Source organism: Vanessa atalanta, chromosome 27 (genome assembly GCF_905147765.1).
Source record: "Vanessa atalanta chromosome 27, ilVanAtal1.2, whole genome shotgun sequence".
Taxonomy (NCBI): domain Eukaryota; kingdom Metazoa; phylum Arthropoda; class Insecta; order Lepidoptera; family Nymphalidae; genus Vanessa; species Vanessa atalanta.
Window position 1 is genome coordinate 1,298,714 of NC_061897.1, and position 21,499 is coordinate 1,320,212.

Consider the following 21,499-nt stretch of genomic DNA (forward strand, 5'->3'; position numbering starts at 1 on the left):
ACTTATTTTACCTAGTTTTTGTGACTTGGACCGGCTCTGTGGAGGTGGAATTTTCTACTTTCCTAATAGCTCCAGGATTGGATGGCAATGTTACAGACTGTATAAAAATATATAGTGTGTTAAATGTATGTTTATTTATAATTGACTTGTTTGTAGGACTTGAATTAAGGTAATTTAGGTATGTAGCAACCCTTCATCATCTATTCTACTGCCAAACAGAAATTCGCATGAATATTGTGTTCTGGCTTAAAGGGTTAGTGGACCAGTGTAACTACAAACACAGAGACATTATTTCAAAAGTTCATATGATAAAAAATATTAAATATCAACTGAAAAGTAAAAAATATCCCGATAAAACTCATTTAGATGAAATACTAAAATGACTGAGAGTCTTCTAGACTCCAAAGAACCCAGGGTTTTCTTATGTTATGGGGGGTAAACGAGCAGGAGGCTCACCTGATGGAAAGTGATACCACCGCCCATGGACATCTGCAACACCGGGGGGCGGCCTTTAAGGAATGAAGAAGTTTCCCTTGAAGTTTCCCAAATCGTATCGGTTCGTAAAAACCGCCGGCGAAAGCTGGTTCCACAGAGTGGTTGTGCGAGGCAGAAAATGTCCTAAAAATCGCGCTGTTTTGGATTTTTGGACGTCTAGGTGGTGCGGGTGATATTTGGAATTTTGACGAGATGTCCGAAGGTGAAATTCAGCAGCCGGGATTAATCCGAAAAATTCTGTAGAAGATGCAAAGCGATCCAACCTCTCTACGCAAAGCCAAAGGATCAAGCAGATCGGAAAGGGCTTGATCGTCGATAATTCGAGCCGCTCTACGTTGGATACGGTCCAATGGATGGAGCTGGTACTGGGGAGAACCCGCCCAGAAGTGAGAGCAGTACTCCATGTGTGGCCGAATTTGCGCCTTGTACAGTCTTAGGCGATGGGCTGACGTGAAATACTGTCTTGCCTTGCTGAACACACCGAGCTTTCTTGATGCCAATTTGGCTTTGCCCTCAATTGACCGCGGAACTGAACGAGGCTCGAAACATCGACGCCAAGTATTCCTATTCTAGCTGTGCCGGCTAACGGAATGTTCTCAAATGTTGTTTTTTTAGCAGGTATTGGGTTCAAACTCCAAGTCGAGCCCCTACAAAGATAATGGCGTTTTCTGTCGAAATATTCTCCACTCTGTGTCTGAAAGTTGGAAGTGTATACATTCCAGTCAAGCCTTCCCGTCCCGTAAAGCCTTCGATCATGTACCTAAACTATATCCGATCGTGCTCATTTCCCATTGGATTATGAGAGTGAGGGAATAGAGAGAGGACCTGTGTTTGTAAAATTAAAATAGCTAGCTGCGTGTTATCCGTTTTAAAAAAAAAAACATTTGAATTTAACGCACCTCTAAACAAAGTGTGACAGTCCCCTATTATCTATTTAAATAATCGCGATTCAACGTTAATTATTATTTCTAGTAACTTAGATAGCGTTTTTGTGATAAGAAAATACACCTGACAAAATGATGTTCCAATGAACGCTTCGGACATAGTAACTAGTTTTAATACACAATAGAAATAAGTTCGTTGGTGATAAAAATTCGCAGATTACACTAAATATATTATTTTCTTTTCGTTATGTTTAGGGTATATCTTAAATAATCATATATTTTGGCATTATATTGGCGTGCCTTTGACTGAAGACTTGTTTGCCGTGACCAGTCGGATTTAAAGGTACGGAGGTCGTGGGGCCACAAAGGAGAGGAGGCCCTAGAGCAACAAGCGTGGCCACCATAATAATCACAATTATTATTAAACAATGTTAATATTTTCATTTCAATCAGTAATTTATTAACTTGTACCGGTAACATTTAAAAGAACCATTAGTAAGATTAATACAATTTAACTATATCTAGATATATGTTATCTCGTCAGAATCATTGTTGTGTGCCTCAGGGCAGTTGATCCAAAACACAACAATACTGAGTACTGGTGTTTGGCGGTAGAATATCTGATGAGTGGGCGGTACCTGCCCAGACGCGCCAGCACAAACCGTAACACTAAGATATTGGATATATAAATTATTTTAATAATCATTAATTTGGCTGTTTTACATCGGGAATCACAAATAAAAAATAAAACAAATTAAAAGAAAAAGTCAAATTAGTCGATGTGTGCTTCTAGAAATTCTGCTATAAGACAACGAAATTAGAAAGTATGCGATCTCTTATGTAAGTGTGGCCTTGCTGATTATTTACATGAGTTATGCAAATATCCTTACGATCAAACAGCAAACAGGGTTGCTACAGACAATTTAATTTATTAAGATTATACAGCCGCTTAACCACAACGGTTCTAATCGTTTTTGAACCCTTTTCCGGCTGATACGACATTATATACATTGATATCCAATCCAATCAATAGAAGCAATGATTAACTTGTATTGCTTGAAGAATAAAATCTATTAAAAGGTCGATCGGAAATTGAGGATCTTGCTCAATGCATATATTCGTGAACTTATTATTAGTCTAATGTACTAAAAAAATTGTCTATGTCTAAAAGAAAAAAAAGACAATCGTCTGTGATTAGTTGATTTATTGACAGTAGGACAGAAGGCTATGTTAGAGTGCGGTATAAGGGGGGTAACCTAAGGGGGTAGGCAATATACAGGACGATCAGTTGAAGTAGAGCGAAAAATTAATTTTGAAAACTTGGTACGGTATAAAATGTCATTTTCCTACAAGTTGGAGTGATCGGCACAGGGTTTAGGATCATAGGTTACATAAAGCACTATTCGGAATGACGTAAGAGAAAAAAAAAATGGCAAAAAGTAAATATTTGTAACAACAGGAATGAAAAAACGGTCACATGGTGTACATTTTCTGGAATAAAAGAAAAATTTCCATAACTTCAAAAATACATGACTTAAATTTTTTTTTTAATTTTTCTGATAACTGGTGTGGCATTACCTATCAGGAAATTTCGGCTTGACGTCGACTTTTGGGACACCCTGTATAGTGTAATTAGTAACTAAACAAGATCAAGAACTCAGCAGTAAAAATTATACACATTTATTAATTTTTATTATAAAATTAAACAAGATTATAAAGAAACCGTGCAGCGTAGTGTTTTTAAGGAAGTTTTTTAAAACTCGAAAGTGACTTCATTGCCGAACACGATCGTCAAATAACAGTAAACCATATGATACGTTCATTACACGAGATGAGAAGTGAGTGCTATGAATAGTCATGTAAATATATATTTAAAACAAAGTTTCTTCCTAAATAAATAAAAAAAAAACATATTTTTTTATCTCAATGTAAATCAGAGTAAAGTACGTAAGATCTTATTCCGTCGAGTCGCTCCAGTGCGAGTTGGTGGAAACACGGGTTTCCTTACAATGTTCGATCGCTGAACACGAAATGAATTATAAAGAAAAATTAAATATTATAAAGCAATTATGTTTGCATTTAAAAAACAGCCAAAATCAGCACATAGCAACCCTAACAAAACTAGGGAATCGTTTGTATGAAATTCACAACAGTTTCGCGCGAAACCTCGTCACGAGCGGTCGTGTGGTTGCAGACTCGTGTATTTTTCGTTACAATAGTGTCATGTGTTCGGAACTCGAGGACTGGCCTTAAAGATTACATTTTATCTTCTAAGATAAAAATATAAAAAAGATATTTGGTCAAGGTAAGCTGTTTAAAACAATAAATGTTATAAATATTAAGCATTTTAAACGCAAAAATACTTTAAGATCTATTAAAAAAAATAAAAACAATGTCCCATAACAAGAAATTGTGACGGGACCACACATACTGAACATAATTTTAAAATAATTATTATCGAAATTGCTTCTTAATAAAATTGTTAAAGGTACGCTCACATATATAAATATATAGTATTTATACATACCAATGATTCGTGAATCTTTCCCTTTTGAAGTCGGTTCAAAACATTTCTCTAGAAAGTTGTAATGTTGTTAAAATTTCGAAACAAATAATATAACTCGTAAATTCGCTACGTGCTCTTAATATAATTTTGAACTTTAAATCATAATTATGTAAGACCGGTTTATTTTAACTGGAGAAAATAAACATATTAAGTTTCTCCAATAAGAGAAGTATTATAAAAGTATTATAATTTCCTTTGATTTCAATCTTATAATGATTTTATCAAAATTAACATTAATCTTAATTAACAATAAAATTTGATTCTATATAATATATTAACCATAGACAAAATAATATTACTTTAATTTTTTTTAAATAATTATGGCGTTAATTAAAAAATAAAGTAAGAAGGAAAAAACTACATTAATTCCAGTATTTTATAATAATTCGATTCCATTTTATAATTTGACGAAGATTTTTTCAGATTACTTTCCGTATCGTAAGAATATAATCATGTACTTTTTTCCTTAAAAGATAAACGTACATAAAAATGTCTCAGTGAGTTGTATCTCGTAGAGTTTTCATTGTGGGACATTTCGATATCTATACATATAATAAAATTGGAGTATCTGTTTGTCATATTAAAATAACCCATTTTTACTAAATGCATATGTAAGTATACCAAAATATCATTTTTACTATTTTTGTCTGTCTGTGTGTTTGTTTCGGCTAATCTCTGGAACGGTTGAATCGATTTCGACGGGACTTTCATTGGCAGATAGCGGATGTAATAAGGAGTAACTTAGGCTACTTTTATTTTAGAATTATATATAGAATAAAAATAAAATCACTCTACAATATCCAAATAACTTAAATTCAAACAATGCGCACGAAGTCGCGGGCACATCTAGTATATTATAAAATCGTTTGTCCTGGCTGAGTATTAACGCACAGACAAACCAGATCAATCACGTGTTTGCGATTATACGTATTGTAATTATTATTATTATTTGTAACTGATAATTCGGTGAAAATAAACCCTTTTCAAGTTTGTCCTTTAAAGCATTTTTAAGCAATACAGCATACATGTTGTAAATATATGCTTTGAGGAAAAGGTTTGGAGCATATTCAACCACGCTGTTCCGATGCAGTTTGGTAGTTTCGGCAGAATTTATTTGAAATTAGACACATGCAGGTTTCAAATATAAACAATAATTAAACACATGAAAATTCAGTGGTCCTTGCTTGGGTTTGAACACGCAAACATCGGGTGAGATGTACGCGTTCTAACCACTGAGCAATCTCGGCTCAAACTCTGCTCGGCTCGGCTGTCATTTTACAATAAGTATTCTAATAAAAGGAACTTGAGTTCCGATTCTAATATATTTTTCACGGGTAGAAAATTACATTATTCCTGTGCTTTACAAACACAACAAGTATAACCTTAACTTACTATGTGTGACATTCTAAGTTAAGGTGTAATAATACTTCACGACGTCACCGATTCGTTATGTAAAATATATTGTAAGTAACAAAACTGTTAGGTACTCTTATCACTAATCAAATTACACCTCACCTTATTGCCTCCACCGGTGACAGGAGAGCTGGTTCGTTTTTTGCCCAGAGGATCGGAATTGCGATTCAACGGGGAAATGCTGCTAGTATTCTTGCCTCCGTTACACACGGTCATGATTTGTACAGTAACTATTTTTAATTCACATTTGTATTTATTAAAGGACTTGAATAATTCTTATGTAAATAAATGGTTTATCGTTTATCTCGCATATAAACTGTAATGCAACAGTTTGTGGATGTCACATTGCTACGATGCGGGTGTCATTTAAAAAAAATAACGTGTTTATTATCTATATTAAAAAAAAATTGAAATCATTGATTAAAAGCACCTTTATGTAGGCTATGTTTATATCAATCCAGTTTATTAGCATTTGATAAATATTTTAATATAAAATGACAAACTATTACTGTCAAAAATCTCCCAATAATTCATCCTGATTCACGTCTTATCCCGAATTCAAATGATCAAAAAATAAAAAACTTATTCGAGTAGACTTTTACAAGCTCTTTTGAATATTTTTACAAACTACATATATTAAGTGTAGTTACTCTTTTCCAACATTTAAAATACAAAGTTATGTTAGTTAAATACAATTATATATGTATATAGTATATCCTGTCTGGAAGTCATCAAGTATTAGTTAGTTTATCATCTATATAATCTTGCATAAATAATAAATAAATAAATAAATAAATAAATATTGGACAACATCACATACATTACTCTGATCCCAATGTAAGTAGCTAAAGCACTTGTGTTATGGAAAATCAGAAGTAACGACGGTACCACATACACCCAGACCCAAGACAACATAGAAAATTAATGAACTTTTAATTGCATTGAATAATATGTTTTTTTAATAATAATAATAATATATTCTTTATTGTACAACAAGATAAGTATAACACACAGGAAATAAATATAACAAAATAAAGCATGGCACAAAAGGCGGCCTTATCGCTGAAGAGCGATCTCTTCCAGGCAACCTTGGGGCAGAGGAAATGGTCTATTAACGGCATAGGTGTACAATTTTTTTAAATACTCAATATACATACATACGTATGTATATACGTATGTATTTGTGCATACAAATATACATACAAAAATAAATAGATACATACACACAGGCAACATACATATATAATCAATAAATATATAGATAAAATATAAACTAATCGATAAATACATATAAAGATTTTTTATTAATGTATGTCTTATAAATGATTTGAATTTTTAAATTGGCAAAGTTAAAAAGATCTGCGGAATTTTATTATAGAAATGGTTACCTTGCCCAGAAGGATTTGCGATCATATCGAGTTTCATTCAAATCTTTTTAGCCATTATTAAGTTTATATACTATTGCGTTCATAACTAATGAATGAAAAATCAATGTACAAAATTAAGAAGAACAAGAAATAACAAAACATCTCAAATATGAAGACTTGGAGAATGACAGGAGGTTTACATTGAGAAGAAAAAGGCATCTATTTTTTTTTTAATTGGGACTTTTTTTTGTGGCACAGATTATTACGCCAATGTCACGTGTGATCTATTAAATCTTAAGCTGTACTCCACATAAATAAAATAGTCAGATTATTGTTGCCATCGTTAAAAATGAATACGCAATTTTTATAGATAAATTCTTATATTCTGTTTGCGATTAAGTAATAAAAAAATATTAACAGCAGGTGCAGCATTATCTGAACAATGTCAATAAGCAAACACTTCAGAAATGGATAATGAACTCTCATATAAACGTTCAAGTATTTTTCAAATAAAATTGAACGCGTTTTGTTGTCACATTTAATGAACGTATAGCCTATTCCAATGGAAGTAGGAAAAATATAAACAAACCTTAGATTTAGGTACGTATTCCATGCGATTTGCTAAGCTAAATAACTCAGCTATATTGTGCACAACTAAGAGTTCTTGATTAATATACCTTTATTTATAATTCTCTATACCAATATAGACTGGAAATCTTTAGAGGAGGCCTTTGTCGAAAGACAAGCTGTACGAGTGCAACGACCGTGAACCGATATTTTACATCAAAGTTTAAGTCAAAAGTGATAAAATGTGTTTTATAATTTATTTGTATAAACAAGAACAGCAATAAAGGCTTTGTCATTATTTATAATACAATACTATTACACTGGTATAAGAGCCGAGATGGCCTAGTGGTTAGAACGAGTGCATCTTAACCGATGATTTCGGGTTCAAACCCTGGCAGGCACCACTGAATTTTCATGTGCTTAATTTATGTTTATAATTCATCTCGTGCTTGGCGGTGAAGGAAAACGTCGTAAGGAAACTTGCATGTGTCTAATTTCAACGAAATTCTGCCACATTTGAATTCCGCCAACCCGCATTGGAGCAGCGTGGTGGAATATGCTCCAAACCTTCTCCTCAAAGGGAGAGGAGGCCTTTAGCCCAGCAGTGGGAAAATTTACAGGCTGCTAATGCTAAAAAAAACTATTACTTATTATTAACTACTTATTTACAATTTAATTTTTATTTTCAAAATTCCGATAACAGTTTCGTCAAAGTTCATAACGCTATTTTTTCGCAAATCCATAGTGAATATCATAGATTAATCAAGCTCTCGATTAATGATATCGCGTCAATTTGCTGTCAAATGTTGTTAATTCGGCTTTTCTCCTGTTATGATTGGAATAGAGTATAGGTTCGAAGAAGGATTTAAGTAGAGATGTTGTGGAGCTCCGTATCCGTAAACGAAACAATCGGATAACTGAAATAAAAATCTATCCGAAAAAGTAACCGATACAGATATCAAAATCTTTATTATAATTTTGTTTTTGCATCTAAAGAGTGTAGATATCTGTATTAATTATTTCGTGCAGGTCTAAGATAGACCCAATCGAAACCTAGTTTTAGTTTTTAGGAAGAGAATATTTGTAAAATATTGTCGTTGGTTTTTTTTGTTGTAATTAATCGCTTTTATTCACAACAAATCTTCATCTTTTATACAGCACACACCGTCTCTATAGATATGTATATTGAAATGTCTTGTAAATAACAATGAGTTAATCAGAACTGCTGTTTATAGATCACTATTATATAGAAAACAATGATAAGTATTCGCCTTGGCGGACGAATTGAGGAGAAATAATATTTATGGCCTATTTATTTTATACTAGTTTTTAGCCGTGTGTTAGGGGAGGGGGGGGGAATCGGTCGTTTGATGGAGGTGTAACTCTTCAGGTCTTGGGGTTCAAGTTTACTTTATATCAGATTTGGTCAGATCCAAACCCCACGTTGGGCGAATACAAACTTATTAGGTTTCTTTGGAAGTCTATAAATGCCCTTGCTTTGGAAAAAGAACGAAAACACGTAAAGTCGTGGGTCGTGCGTCTGAACTCTTTTCGGTCGTGTCGGACTACGAGAATGACGGAATATAGAGTGCACCTGTGTTTGCGGTCACACTTGGCACCAAAATATGTCCTGTTCAGTAGGCTGCTCTCCCTTGACATTGGCCGCCATGACCGAAATCGGTCAGGACATCGTCGTCATTATAATATATAGCGAACACTTGGTTTTATTTACGAATGTTTCTGCCATTCGATATGCATTTTTGAACAATTCAACCAATTAATTTAACAATTTGAACAGTTGGTATTTATACTTGCGTGAAGGACCCCGACGTCATCGTATCGTCCTAACGCGTCTTTTACCGTAAAGCATATCGAATATTTTTTTACCCATAGAATAAATTGAAGATCTATATTTATTTATTTATTTATTAACACTATTACACCCAAACTTAAAACGAAAAATTACAATTTTGCTATACAAAAGTTGCTTTAGGTGCCACCCCACTCATCAGATATTCTATCGCCAAATAACAGTACACTGTATTATTGTGTTCCGGCTAGAAGGGTGAGTGAGCCAGTGTAATCACAGGCAGGGTCGTGTATCGTGGTCGGAACTATCATATATTCTACCAATTGTGTTCCGCATCACATTATTTGCCAGAATTGAAGTTGGGTAAGTGTTTTATACCTTTTCGTATTTTATACGTACTAGTGAATTGACAAGACAGCCATTATTAGGGACATAACATCTTAGTTCCCAAGGATGGTGGCGCATAGGTGATGTAAGGAATGGTTAATATTTCTTACAGCGCCTTTGCCTATGGGCGGTGGTGACCACTTACCATCAGGTGGCCCATATGATCGTCCGCCAACCAATGCCATAAAAAAACAAAAACAGGCGGCCTTATCGCTAAGCAGCGATATATATATATATATATATAGCTATACCAAAATCTATGAGGTATTCGTAAAAATTATATAAAATTTTAACAAAAAAAACTTCAAATAATGCTCGCTGAAAACAAATTATACCGTAGTACCAAAATGGAAGTATCTTCCAAGCAAAAAATAATTCGTAATCGGTTCAAAAAAGGAGTTCTGAGGTAAGAACCTAACAAAAAAAAAAACAATTTAAACACCTTTTATTGAGGTCGGCCAAAGATTAAAATAAAATAAGTAATGCTTAAGATTATCTATTAATAATAACAGCATTATTATTTTTCGTAAATATCGAAGCGATTGACTCAATATATAATTCATTAAAAACATTAAAAATTTATTATATTTTAATTTAACGTTTAAAGTATGACATATTTTTCATATTCATACAAGAGTTATTAACATGCTTGATGTGCTTCTCATTATCATTACACAGTATAAAACAAAGTCGCTTACCGCTGTCCGTCTGTCCTGTGTATGCTTAGATCTTTAAAATTACACAACGGATTTTGATACGGTTTAATAGATAGAGTGATTCATTCAAGAAGAAGGTTTATATGTATAATACATGCACAATATAGTGGAGAAACACTGATGATTTTGGATATCGTAAATAGAAATATTTTTTGCGCTTACATTGCAAACGCTGGCCGAACCCTACAAGATAGATCAAAATAATGTACGTGTATAATCCTCGATGTATATTTCTATCTCTTACCCACAATAACAATTTTTTATCCTTTACTTTTTACGAGAAATAATGGCTTATTTTCAAAGATAATATAGAACTAAAACGCAAGGATCCAGCGGCTTGTATTATCTAATGACTGAAAAACTGTGAACGTTGTATATAAAGGCATACTGTACATTTAGTATCAGCATTGCACCTGTGCGAAGCCCGGGCAGGACGCTAGTATAAATATATAGTTTTGTCCATCCGTGGAATAATCTACGACGAGGAGGCGAAATAGAATTAGAATTTTGGACAAATCAATACCACAGATTAAATATAATAATTATGCCCTCATTGGAAGCCTTAGCCCAGCAGTGGGATTTACATTTACTTTTACAGGCTGCACAATAGGCTATATGACAATGCGAAAAATAAAGTTTCAATTATTGTAATCATTATATATTATGAGTTTAAGAATGGTTATTTATTAACGAAAGTTGAAAATAATAATTAATTTATTCAAATTATATTAAATAAAAAGGCATTTTTAAAGACGCTAATAATTGGTCGGGTTTATGATGACGTCACTTGCTTGTTAACCTCGCTTGCCTACTGTATGTGGATTATATGTGCCACAGATTGCAATACAAGCAAGCGACGTCCCCGACCCCATTGTAGCGCCATATTTTCAAAGTAGCGTTTTCGCGCGCTATTTAAATATGGAATTTTTAATTTGATATTTTTCAGCAAATATATATATATATAGGTACTAGAATTAAAAACACAACTTCTACTGAGTTTCTGAACTTCTACTAAATAACATAAAATGGATTTTAAAAACTAATCAAGTAGCCTATTGCACATGTTGAGTAATTGATTTATTGAAAAAAAATGATTGTTTGATGTCATATTAATACTGAGTCTGCGGCTTTAACTACGCTAAGCTTTACCTATGCAGACAAACCGTCACCCCCAAGTTTACCCTCTCAAACTATCCCCGTGACTTTCATCTAAATCGCTTCAGAGGTCTAAGCGTGAAGAGGCAACAGACAGAGTTACTTTTGCGTTTATATTTAAGTATTGTTTGATATAGTATGAGTATCATTTCTCCATTGGAATTGAACAATTTTTTCTACAATAATAATACCTTACAACATACATGGTCACAGAGTGACCGTGACCACTTTAAACGTGAGTATACAACCTCTAGAGAATAATAGTTTACGTTTTTAAATCTTATTAGTAAATAAATAAAGTTCAAAATTCAACCGAGACTTATTATTATGTTAAGTTAAATATTATAAAAGATACCAAAGATTTTATATTAATTAATTTTAACTTTATTAATAAACGACTCGTGGCTATTTAGATAGATTGATAGATAGAAAAAATCATTTATATCTTTATTGATTTACAATTCGTAAGACAAGGACCACGTGATAGGAGACCACGCTTAGGCAAACGCAAGATCGGGATGATTGGTGTTCTGTGCAGGGCCGGACCGTAAGTTTAGGGGGTCCTGGGCTAGCACTACTTAGGGGACCACCTAAGGCATATCTGAACGTAGACTTGAATTAAATTCATTGAATGGGTTTGATTAATTGCAGGACTCGCGGGGCAAACCATACGATCTGTTTAATTTAATAAAGTTATGGATTCTTTCGCATGACTTTTACTTGACTTAGCTGAGGCCCCCTTGCATTCTAGGGGTTCTGGGCTGAAGCCCAAAAAGCCATATGGTAGATCCGGCCCTGGTTTTATGGGAAAAGGGAGAAGAGGGAGAAGCTTACATCCAGCAGTCGACGATTAAAGGCTGTAAAAAGAGGACAAAGTCAGCATTGCTTTAGTAATCACTCTTAAACAACATTTTTAAAAATATAGTTATTTTGGCTCGTTATTAAAAAACTTTGAATGGCGATTTTTATAATGGCCGCGCACAGGATAAATACATGAACTGCATTATGAAGTTGCTCGCTGAACCGCCGATTAAGTGCCAAGTCTCTCGTATGAGATAACATCATACCTTATCTTATTTAAAAATGTTTATTTTATGACGAATTTAAATTGTGAATGTTTAAATTTGTGTGTCAGTTTATATCAATCATAATAATAATAATTATTTTATTGTAATTAATTATCTGTGCGCATAAAAAAAGCAATTTTAAGTCCACAATCATATCATGAAAATCCACGGCCGAATATAAATCTCGTGTAAACTTTTTTTGGATAGAAGAATTTTCACTTCACTTTCACTACTCGATAACCGAGGTCGTCAAAGAAAGAAAGAGATTCAAATATTAGTAATGTTATATGAAATAAAATTAAGTGTAATTTTCAAAGTGTTTACAATAAAATGTTCTAAGCACGTGTTTTAAATAATCAAACACAGCTCTGACTGACTCACACAGACGCAATTCGTAGTACACTATTGTTATGTACAGAGTATCTATTATTACGTTTCATAAAACAAGCGAAGGCTGACTAAATAATGGCGCATGTAAGGCGTAATACTTTCACTGATAAAAAACGCGCGTTTTGTACGCGTATAACTGACGTTATATCTGAATGCTATCGTAAATTCCCTTTCATAATTCTAATCTATTATTATATGTATATGTTCAAGGTAATATAGAAAGACTTTTTTATTTTTTATTGACTTGGTGGTAGGGCTTTGTGCAAACCCGTCTGGGTAGGTACCACCCACATATCAGAACAGCAGGCACAAGGAATATAATATCTTAGTTTCCAAGTTTGGTGGCGCGTTGGCGAAGTGAGGGATGGTTAATATGGTGACCACTTACCATCATGGACCCATACAGTCGTCCACCAACATTTACCATAAAATATATATAACTATCATTTTGTTATTATAATTGGGGCCCTGGCACCATCATTGGGCGTCTGACATTTGTGAAACATCGACATGTGGACAATGTTACCTTTAAATTCATATTAATCACACAAATCGCAGTACTCGATCTGAACGTCAAAATCACACAGTGTATATAGTTCTTTATAAATTGTGACGTTTGTATCATAAGGTTAACTTCGGACAGAGCTCGTGACTGCATTTGAACTTGGATGTGCTTGGCGCTTACAACATTTTGATGTTACGGATTAAATATATTTTTTTATCTTAATGTCCTAATTAATATTAAAAATCGAGTTCAATTGTAATAAACTATAATTAAGAATAATATTTTTTTTATATTACTTTATATTTTGATAAATATTTATGACTGACATATTATTTTATTATCTGTGTAAAAAGGAACGATAGTTACGTGGATTTTTTTTAAAAATATTCGATAGAAAAAAAATAAAAATGGCGGTATTTTCTTAACTCATTAAAAAGAGAAATAATATATTATATCAATTTCTGATATAACTATTAAGTTTGGCTTTTTAATTAATATTTAAAGTATTTTGAACTGACAATGAATCGTTACAAGTAAACATTTTTTAGTCCATTTAATCGGAGTCTGTGTAAAATTTATATTCGATGACCTTATAAGGTTCACCGAATACAATACAATATCTACTAACAGACTTAAAATAAAAAAAGGTTCATCAATTCTGTTGATTTTTTTAAAACCACTAATATCATCCTCCTGCCTTTATCCCAATTTTAATTCGGGTCGGCGCAGCATGTCTTCTTCTTCCATACTTCTCTGTCGGACATCATCTCACAAGTAACATTCTTTCTAACCATATCGTCTTTTACATAATCCTTCCATCGTTTCTTTGGTCGTCCCCTACCCCTATATCCATCATTTTTTAAAACCTAAGGGTAGAATCTACATTCCGAACCGGTGGTAGGTTTACTTAATATAGTTTGTTAAATGACGATTCAAAAGTGCTTGTAAAAGCCTACTTGGATAAAATATGTTTTGATATATATTTTTTTATTATTTTATAGTCTCGACTTTTATTTGTCATTTTTTTTTTCTAGTACTTATCAAATTTGCGTATCAATTAAATTTAGCCGTTCTTTGTTAAAATTATATTAATTTTTACACTTAAAATCGGGTGGTCAGAAGAGATCAATCGAGTTTAAATCATAATTGGTCTCGTGCTCGAAAACAATCGTAAAAACATCGTAAAGTAATTTTGCATACGTCAGACAAAATTCAACTACATAACATTCATAGTATAAGCATTTTCTACTGATAAAGTGTGTTATTTTTTTAGTACTAGTGTTCGCCTATTCCTCTTTCGTCTTTGTCTATTTTAATACAGTTAATAAAATAGCATAAATAATCAGGCTGGGCTGTCAGTATAGCCAACATATCAGAGAGACTACAGACACAGGGCCTGGTTTATACGGGATCAGTAACAAGGCGTACTGTCTTATCCAGACCAGCGCTGACTTCACGCTGACAAGTAAGTCCAGTGACTTGCCACACGTTCTATTTTCGGGGCCAATAAGTCAGTCAAGAGCGACTGGCGTTATATTGACTGTCTGACTGAAAGTGTCCACGTATCTTTTTGTAACTTACTGACTGTCTTACAAGTGACTTATTGTCCGACCCTGTCTACATGTAGCCAGTTACTGGGTCCGAAATACCGAGTCACTGGGTCCAATCACTGACCGACGCAAAAGAAAGCGGCGTTGGAAACACACTTATTCAATAATTATAGTAGTGTCACTTAAAAACAAACTCGAAACTCACCACAGCACATGATATCTACCTTCCAAATTCCATTATTATTACAGATAATTATCTTAATAATAATAATAAACTGTATACATTTTTGCATATTAATTTCGTCACCGCGATTATAAATCGATCTATCAGCACAGATAATTATTAATTATTAGTATTGGGGAATGGGACCTAATAATTTTAAGCCGTCGATAAACCGTGTCATTTGATAAACTGTTACAAGAGCACGTGGCATTATCTTTATTTCAGGATTAAGTTTTGAAACTACGTATGTTCATTATAGATAACATTTATATATCCTAGATAGAATGTCGTATCACAAACACAAACACAAACGAATGGAGTTCATTATATTTTTGTTCGTCACAGCTACGCTAGACGCCAAACGTCATGCTTGGCTACAATTTAAATCGATGCGTTCTCTTCGACAGTCTATCTAGACAGTGTAATTAAAATCACAGAAGACATAACATCTTAGTTTCCAAGGGTGGCTCATTGTGTGTAAATAATTGTTAATATTTCTTACAGCGATTCTATGAGCAGTGGCAACTTACCATCAGGTGGTATACATGGCATTGTGAGAGATATTAACTAACTTACATCGCCAATGCGCCACCAACATTGGTAACTGAGATGTTATGTCCCTTGTGCCTGTGATAACACTGGCTCACTCACCCTTCTAACCGGAACACAACAATACGGAGTACTGTTATTTGGGAGTAGAATATCTGACGAGTGGGTGGTACCCAGACGGGCTTGCACAAAGCCCTACCACCAAGTTATTATGTTCTTTCTCAGGGCTCAAACTATCTCCACACTAAATTTAATCTAAATCGGTTCAGCCGTTTAAGTGTGAAGAGTTAACAGACAGATACTTTCACATTTATAATATAAATACACATGATAATTATAATGGAAGTTGGAAGGTAGATAAACTTATTTATCATTGATAAGCTTGCTCAATTTATTTATTTACAACCAAAAATTCGAACTGCCAATAAAAATTGTGATATATAAATTTTATTTGCACAAGTATTATTATTATCAAGTATTATTTAAGTTCAGCTTTTTGATAGTTGTAACTTTCGTGAAGTTACCTAAATTACAAAATTGTATTGTATAGTAACAGAATGGGATAAAACCAAGGTTAGGGTATGGTTAGGAGCATATTCCAAGCTGCTTCAATGCGGGTTTCACACGTGATAAATTTTCGTTGAAATTAGACACATGCAGGTTTCCTCAAGATGTTTTCCTTCCGAGCGCGCGATGAATTGCAAACACAAATAAAGCACATGGAAATCCAGTGGTGCTTGTACACATTAATTTACTGCCGAAGTAACGATGGCAATTTTATTGCCATTCGAACTGCAGTTTTTTTTAGGAATCCGTAACTATTTTTTTAGAATTTTTCTATTTGTATCATTACTATGGAAATGTTTTTAACTAACTTTTTCTATAAGATTATTTTTACGACAAATATGTTCGATTTTTAAATTATTTTTTATTAACATGATTTATATTTGTTTTGTTTTTTTTTTACAGAAAACCTTTGAAAAATGACAAAAGCGCGGAGAGATTTTGCCAGTTAATAGTTAGCAACAAATGTGTTAAAAAGTATTAATTGTTAAGAAATTAATTTAATCAACCAAACACAATTCAACATGGCGACTGAAGACGTTCGGAAACGTAGTTCGGTAAGTGTTTAAAGTTAATATAAAAGTTATAAGCATTACAGATTTATAGAACTACGTAAATACCTGTTATGTTTAAGCTACACAATTATTAGGAGCCAAAATGGCGAAATATCAAACGTGTGTCCTCTTAATGATATAGGCAGGCGTATGAGGAAATGGTTATCTTATGGTAAATCATCACCACCACAAACGTTGTGAACTAAGACGTTATGTCCCAGTGTAACTAAAAACTACACTGGTTTCATAGCGGAACACAAGAATACTTGCACTGCTGTTTGGCGGTAGAGTCAGAGTCGGGTTTAAAGATCTGGGGCCACAAAGGAGTGGAGGTCCTAGACCAACGGAGACGTGGAGACCCTAATAATTATGTTATAAGCACACGGCCTTAGCCCACTGCTGGGCTAAGGCCTCCTCTTCATTTGACTTGAAGGTTTGTACCATATTTCACCACGCTGCTCCAATGCGGGTTGGTGGAATACACACGTGGCAGAATTTCGTTGAAATTAGACACATGCAGGTTTCCTCACGATGTTTTCCTTCACCGCTGAGCACGAAATGAATTATAAACACAAATTAAGCACATGAAAATTCAGTGGTGCTTGTCTGGGTTTGAATCCGCAATCATCGGTTAAGATGCACGCTTTCTAACCACTGGGCCATCTCGGCAAACCTTCTCCTCAAAGGGAGAGGAGGCGTTTAGCCCAGCAGTGGGAAATTTACAGACTGCTAATGCTAATGCTATTTAATTTAAAATCTAAATGAAAATGTCTGCCTCAACTAAAATCGGTTACGACTTTATTATCGTGTCACGCAACCGATATATAATTTTAATGTTGAGCACATAACCATTGTTGAGGTTATTATTAGGAATGTCAGTCAATAAAATAAATTATTTTACGCATGTCTCGTTACAAGTGTTGAGATAACCTGTTTTTCTTATAAAATACATATATTTACACTAAATTATACTCAACCTAACGACAAAATACAGATACCTTATCGAAGTAGGCTCGAAACTCTTGAGTCGTTGTTTTAAAAGTAATTTATGACAGTTAAATGACTGCCGCGTCGGTGTAGAGGTCTCAATATAAGGCCGCAGATTCTAAAGTTCAAACTACAGTTTAGTATTTATTGGGTTAGGTGAGTATTACTTGGTGGTAGGGCTTTGTGCAAGCCCGTCTGGGTAGGTACCACCCACTCATCAGTTATTCTACCGCCAAGTAACTCTCCAACCAAATACTCTGTATTCTTGTGTTCCGGTTAGAAGGGTGAGTGAACCAGTATAATCACAGGCATAAGGGACATAACATCTCAGTTCCGAAGGTTGCTGGCGCATAGGTGATGTAAGGAATGGTTAATATTTCTTACAGCGCCTTTGTCTAAGGGCGGTGGTGACCACTTACCATCACGTGGCCCATATGCTCGTCCGCCAACAAATGCCATAAAAAAATTGCATCGAAAACTTCTCATTAACAGCCCATACTATTGTTTTGCTGAGTTCAATAAATTAATCACCATACGTGCGCAAATGATACAACCTTCAATTGTTATTTCCAACAGTCGGTTTCGAGGACGTCAGATGACACATTTCAAACACCATGTATCGATAAATAATGTCACAAGATTATGACAATGTCATTAGTATAAATAATATTAGTTAAATCACGTTCGAAAAATATTTAGCTAATTACAGAGACCGATACAGCGGTGTATTTATTGTTTATCTACAAAACAATATACATTCTTACTTTGTTTAAATACCTCTATCCTTGACTCAACTATGCTTGTCAACGAGGAGACGTTATTTCGATATTAAAATACTACCACCGTTTCGGAAAGCAGCCTCCAGCGAGAAGAAACGGCAAGAAACTCGCAATTTTTTTTTATGGCATTGGTTGGCGGACGAGCATATGGGCCACCTGATGGTAAGTGGTCACCACCGCCCATAGACAAAGGCGCCGTAAGAAATATTAACCATTCCTTACATCACCTATGCGCCACCAACCTTGGGACCTAAGATGTAATGTCCCTTGTGCCTGTGATGACACTGGCTCACTCACCCTTCCAACCGGAACACAACAATACAGAGTACTGTTATTTGGCATAGTTGCTCTTTTCAAATAAACAGATTTACAATGCTGTTATTTACAATAATTAGTGTCCTGTGATGGAACCCGAGTCTAAATCCAGGCGTTTGTTTTTCTAAAATGTACTCTTTTAATGAATAATAAGACTTATTTATTAATTTAGTGTTAATAAACTTTTAAGATTTTGTAAATGGTAAATTGGTTACATTTCCCGGTATCTTATTATATATGCGTATACCATTGTTCAAAAACGTTCTCTGTACCGTATGCAAAAGGAAAGTAGGGGTTACAAGTTTATTTATGAAATACGTTACAGAAAACTGCTAAACAAATATACATACCATAAGATATCGCGCGTATTTGAGAAGGTTTTAGCGGACAAGCATATATGCCACCTGGTGGTATGATCACTATCCATAAAGATGAGCAGTGTACGAAATTTTAACCGATTATTTTTTTTTAAATGAATAATAGCAATGCCCCAAATTCATTCAGGAATTACTAATATTCCTATTTACCCCTCCTTTTATCCCTTGTGTCAGAAGTGGAGACGACCTCCAAGGGGTCCAGGATCGATCATGCGACTTTTTACATTACTAGACGGCCCGTAATCCATTACACTATTGAGGCTTCAAATTTTATGACGGTTATGCGTTCTTAATCTTGGGTAAGCTGGTGGTACCTACCCAGACAGGCCTGCTCAAAGCCAAGAAACAAGCATGAAGAACATTCTCATTAAGACTGTAGACTGTAGACTCGATGGTTTAGTGGCCAGTTTAGAATGCTGCAGGTTTTGGAAGTCCTGGATCAACCTTCGGGTCGGACCAGTAGAATACGATTAGGTTTTTTCAGAAATTATCGGTATATTCATGCGTACGTTACAGGATCTATAATGCAAAATCTTCTTCTATAATGCAATTTCTTTCCACAAGATATAGCTTGTTCTATGTTTTTTTTGCTGACGAATACGTTCAAAACTTTACAAATATAAAACAAATGCTCGCGTTAGGAAGACGCGATGGAGCGAAGGTTCATGGCGCCAGTTACCTTCCGAGCTGCTTCTCAATCTCAATCCTGTGCCCTATGGATATCGTTAGAGTCGGTACTCGATCACACTGTTACGTTCGTTGTGAAAAAAAAGTCGTCCACGATTTCTACTGTCTACGGCCCTGGAACCAGCCGGTCCTTTGTGGTCGAATACATGTCCAGCCCGAGGTGCCTAAATGGTTAACCACAGCTATCTAAAAAGGAACTGTCGCGGAAAATGTTTAAAAATGTAAAAAACTTTGCAAAACATATAGTCCAGTCATTTCGTCCGAAAAAAAGCAAATAAAAGAAAATGCATTTGCGCTTCTAATTTTTTAATATGTTGTAGGGGATACCTAGAAAAGCTTAACTTGAGATTGTCGACCAAGCTTTCCTAGGAGCTTTCGCCGCCATCTTGGAAAACGCTTAAAATTTGTTTTTCGGCAATAACTCGGCTATCCGATGAGATTCGAAAATTCGCAGAAGCGCAAATTCATTTTCTTTTTTGAATGTACGTAATGACTGGACTAATATAACTATATATTAAAAGACCGGCAACGCAACTGCAAGCCCTTGGTGTTGCAGATGTCCATGGGCGATGGTAATCACTTTCCATCAGGTCAACCTCCTGCACGTTTGCTCCCTATAACATAAAAAAAAAATCTCCTTTATTGCCTCCACTGGTGACTGAATGATTTCGTTTTCCCTGAGAATCTGAATCTAGAAAATGCTGATAGCATTCTTGTCAATTCACGCGGTCATGATTTGTCCAGTAGCTATTTTAAAAACTGTAAAGCGAATTACATGTCCCATTTGACCGTGAAATATTTCTTAATTTAAAATACCAATAAAGTTTATCGCTGTAGTTTATTGTTGTATGATTGATGTTTATTTAAAAACATTCTATTGTTTTGAAAGATGTGTTTGTAAATATTTATTATTATATTCAATTCGATTGCTTTACTGTTATAGTATTAAGATCGTACGTGCGATAGTAATTGTTCGGTTTCGGTTTTGACTTTTCACCAGTGATATATCCGAAGAGTATTCTTAAAGAATATAGTTTAAAATATATTAAAAGTGATGTATTCGTAAGTTATGTGTTAATAAATATCTTTCTAAAGCAGTTTTCATGACAAAATGTTATTGTTTTAAGATTTCGTCTCTGTATGTATATTACTATATGTATATGTGAGCCGAGATGGCCAGCGGTTAGAACGCGTGTATCTTAAGCGTTGATGTCGGGTTCAAACCAAGACAAGCACCACTGAATTTTCATGTGCTTAATTTGTATTTGTAATCGGTGAAGGAAACATCGTGAGGAAACCTGCATGTGTCTGATTTCAACGAAATTCTGCCACTTTTATATTCTACCAACCCGCATTGGAGCAGCGTGGTGAAATATGCTCCAAACCTTATCCTCAAAGGGAAAGGAGATCTTAGCCCAGCAGTTTGAAATTTACCAGCTGATAATGTATATGTATATGTCAACCAGGCGAACTGGCAAAGGAGCCACCGATGGTAAGTACTCACCGCCCATAGACATTAGTACTGCAAGAAATCTTAACCACTCCTTGAGCGACCATGAACATTTCTTTGGACAAGGTATACTTTTATTTTT

General features: G+C 34.4%; 1 protein-coding gene across 1 annotated transcript in view; it reads left to right on the top strand.

Moving 5' to 3' along the window:
- The first annotated feature begins 3,545 nt into the window (after positions 1-3,545).
- LOC125074232 (solute carrier family 28 member 3-like) overlaps positions 3,546-21,499 on the top strand; it is a 33,560-nt gene continuing 15,606 nt past the window's right edge. Inside the window, exons 1-2 of the mRNA XM_047685509.1 lie at positions 3,546-3,684; positions 16,614-16,765. Of these exons, the coding sequence (XP_047541465.1) occupies positions 16,733-16,765 (33 nt within the window). The 5' untranslated portion in view covers positions 3,546-3,684; positions 16,614-16,732. The remainder of the gene's footprint in view (positions 3,685-16,613; positions 16,766-21,499) is intronic.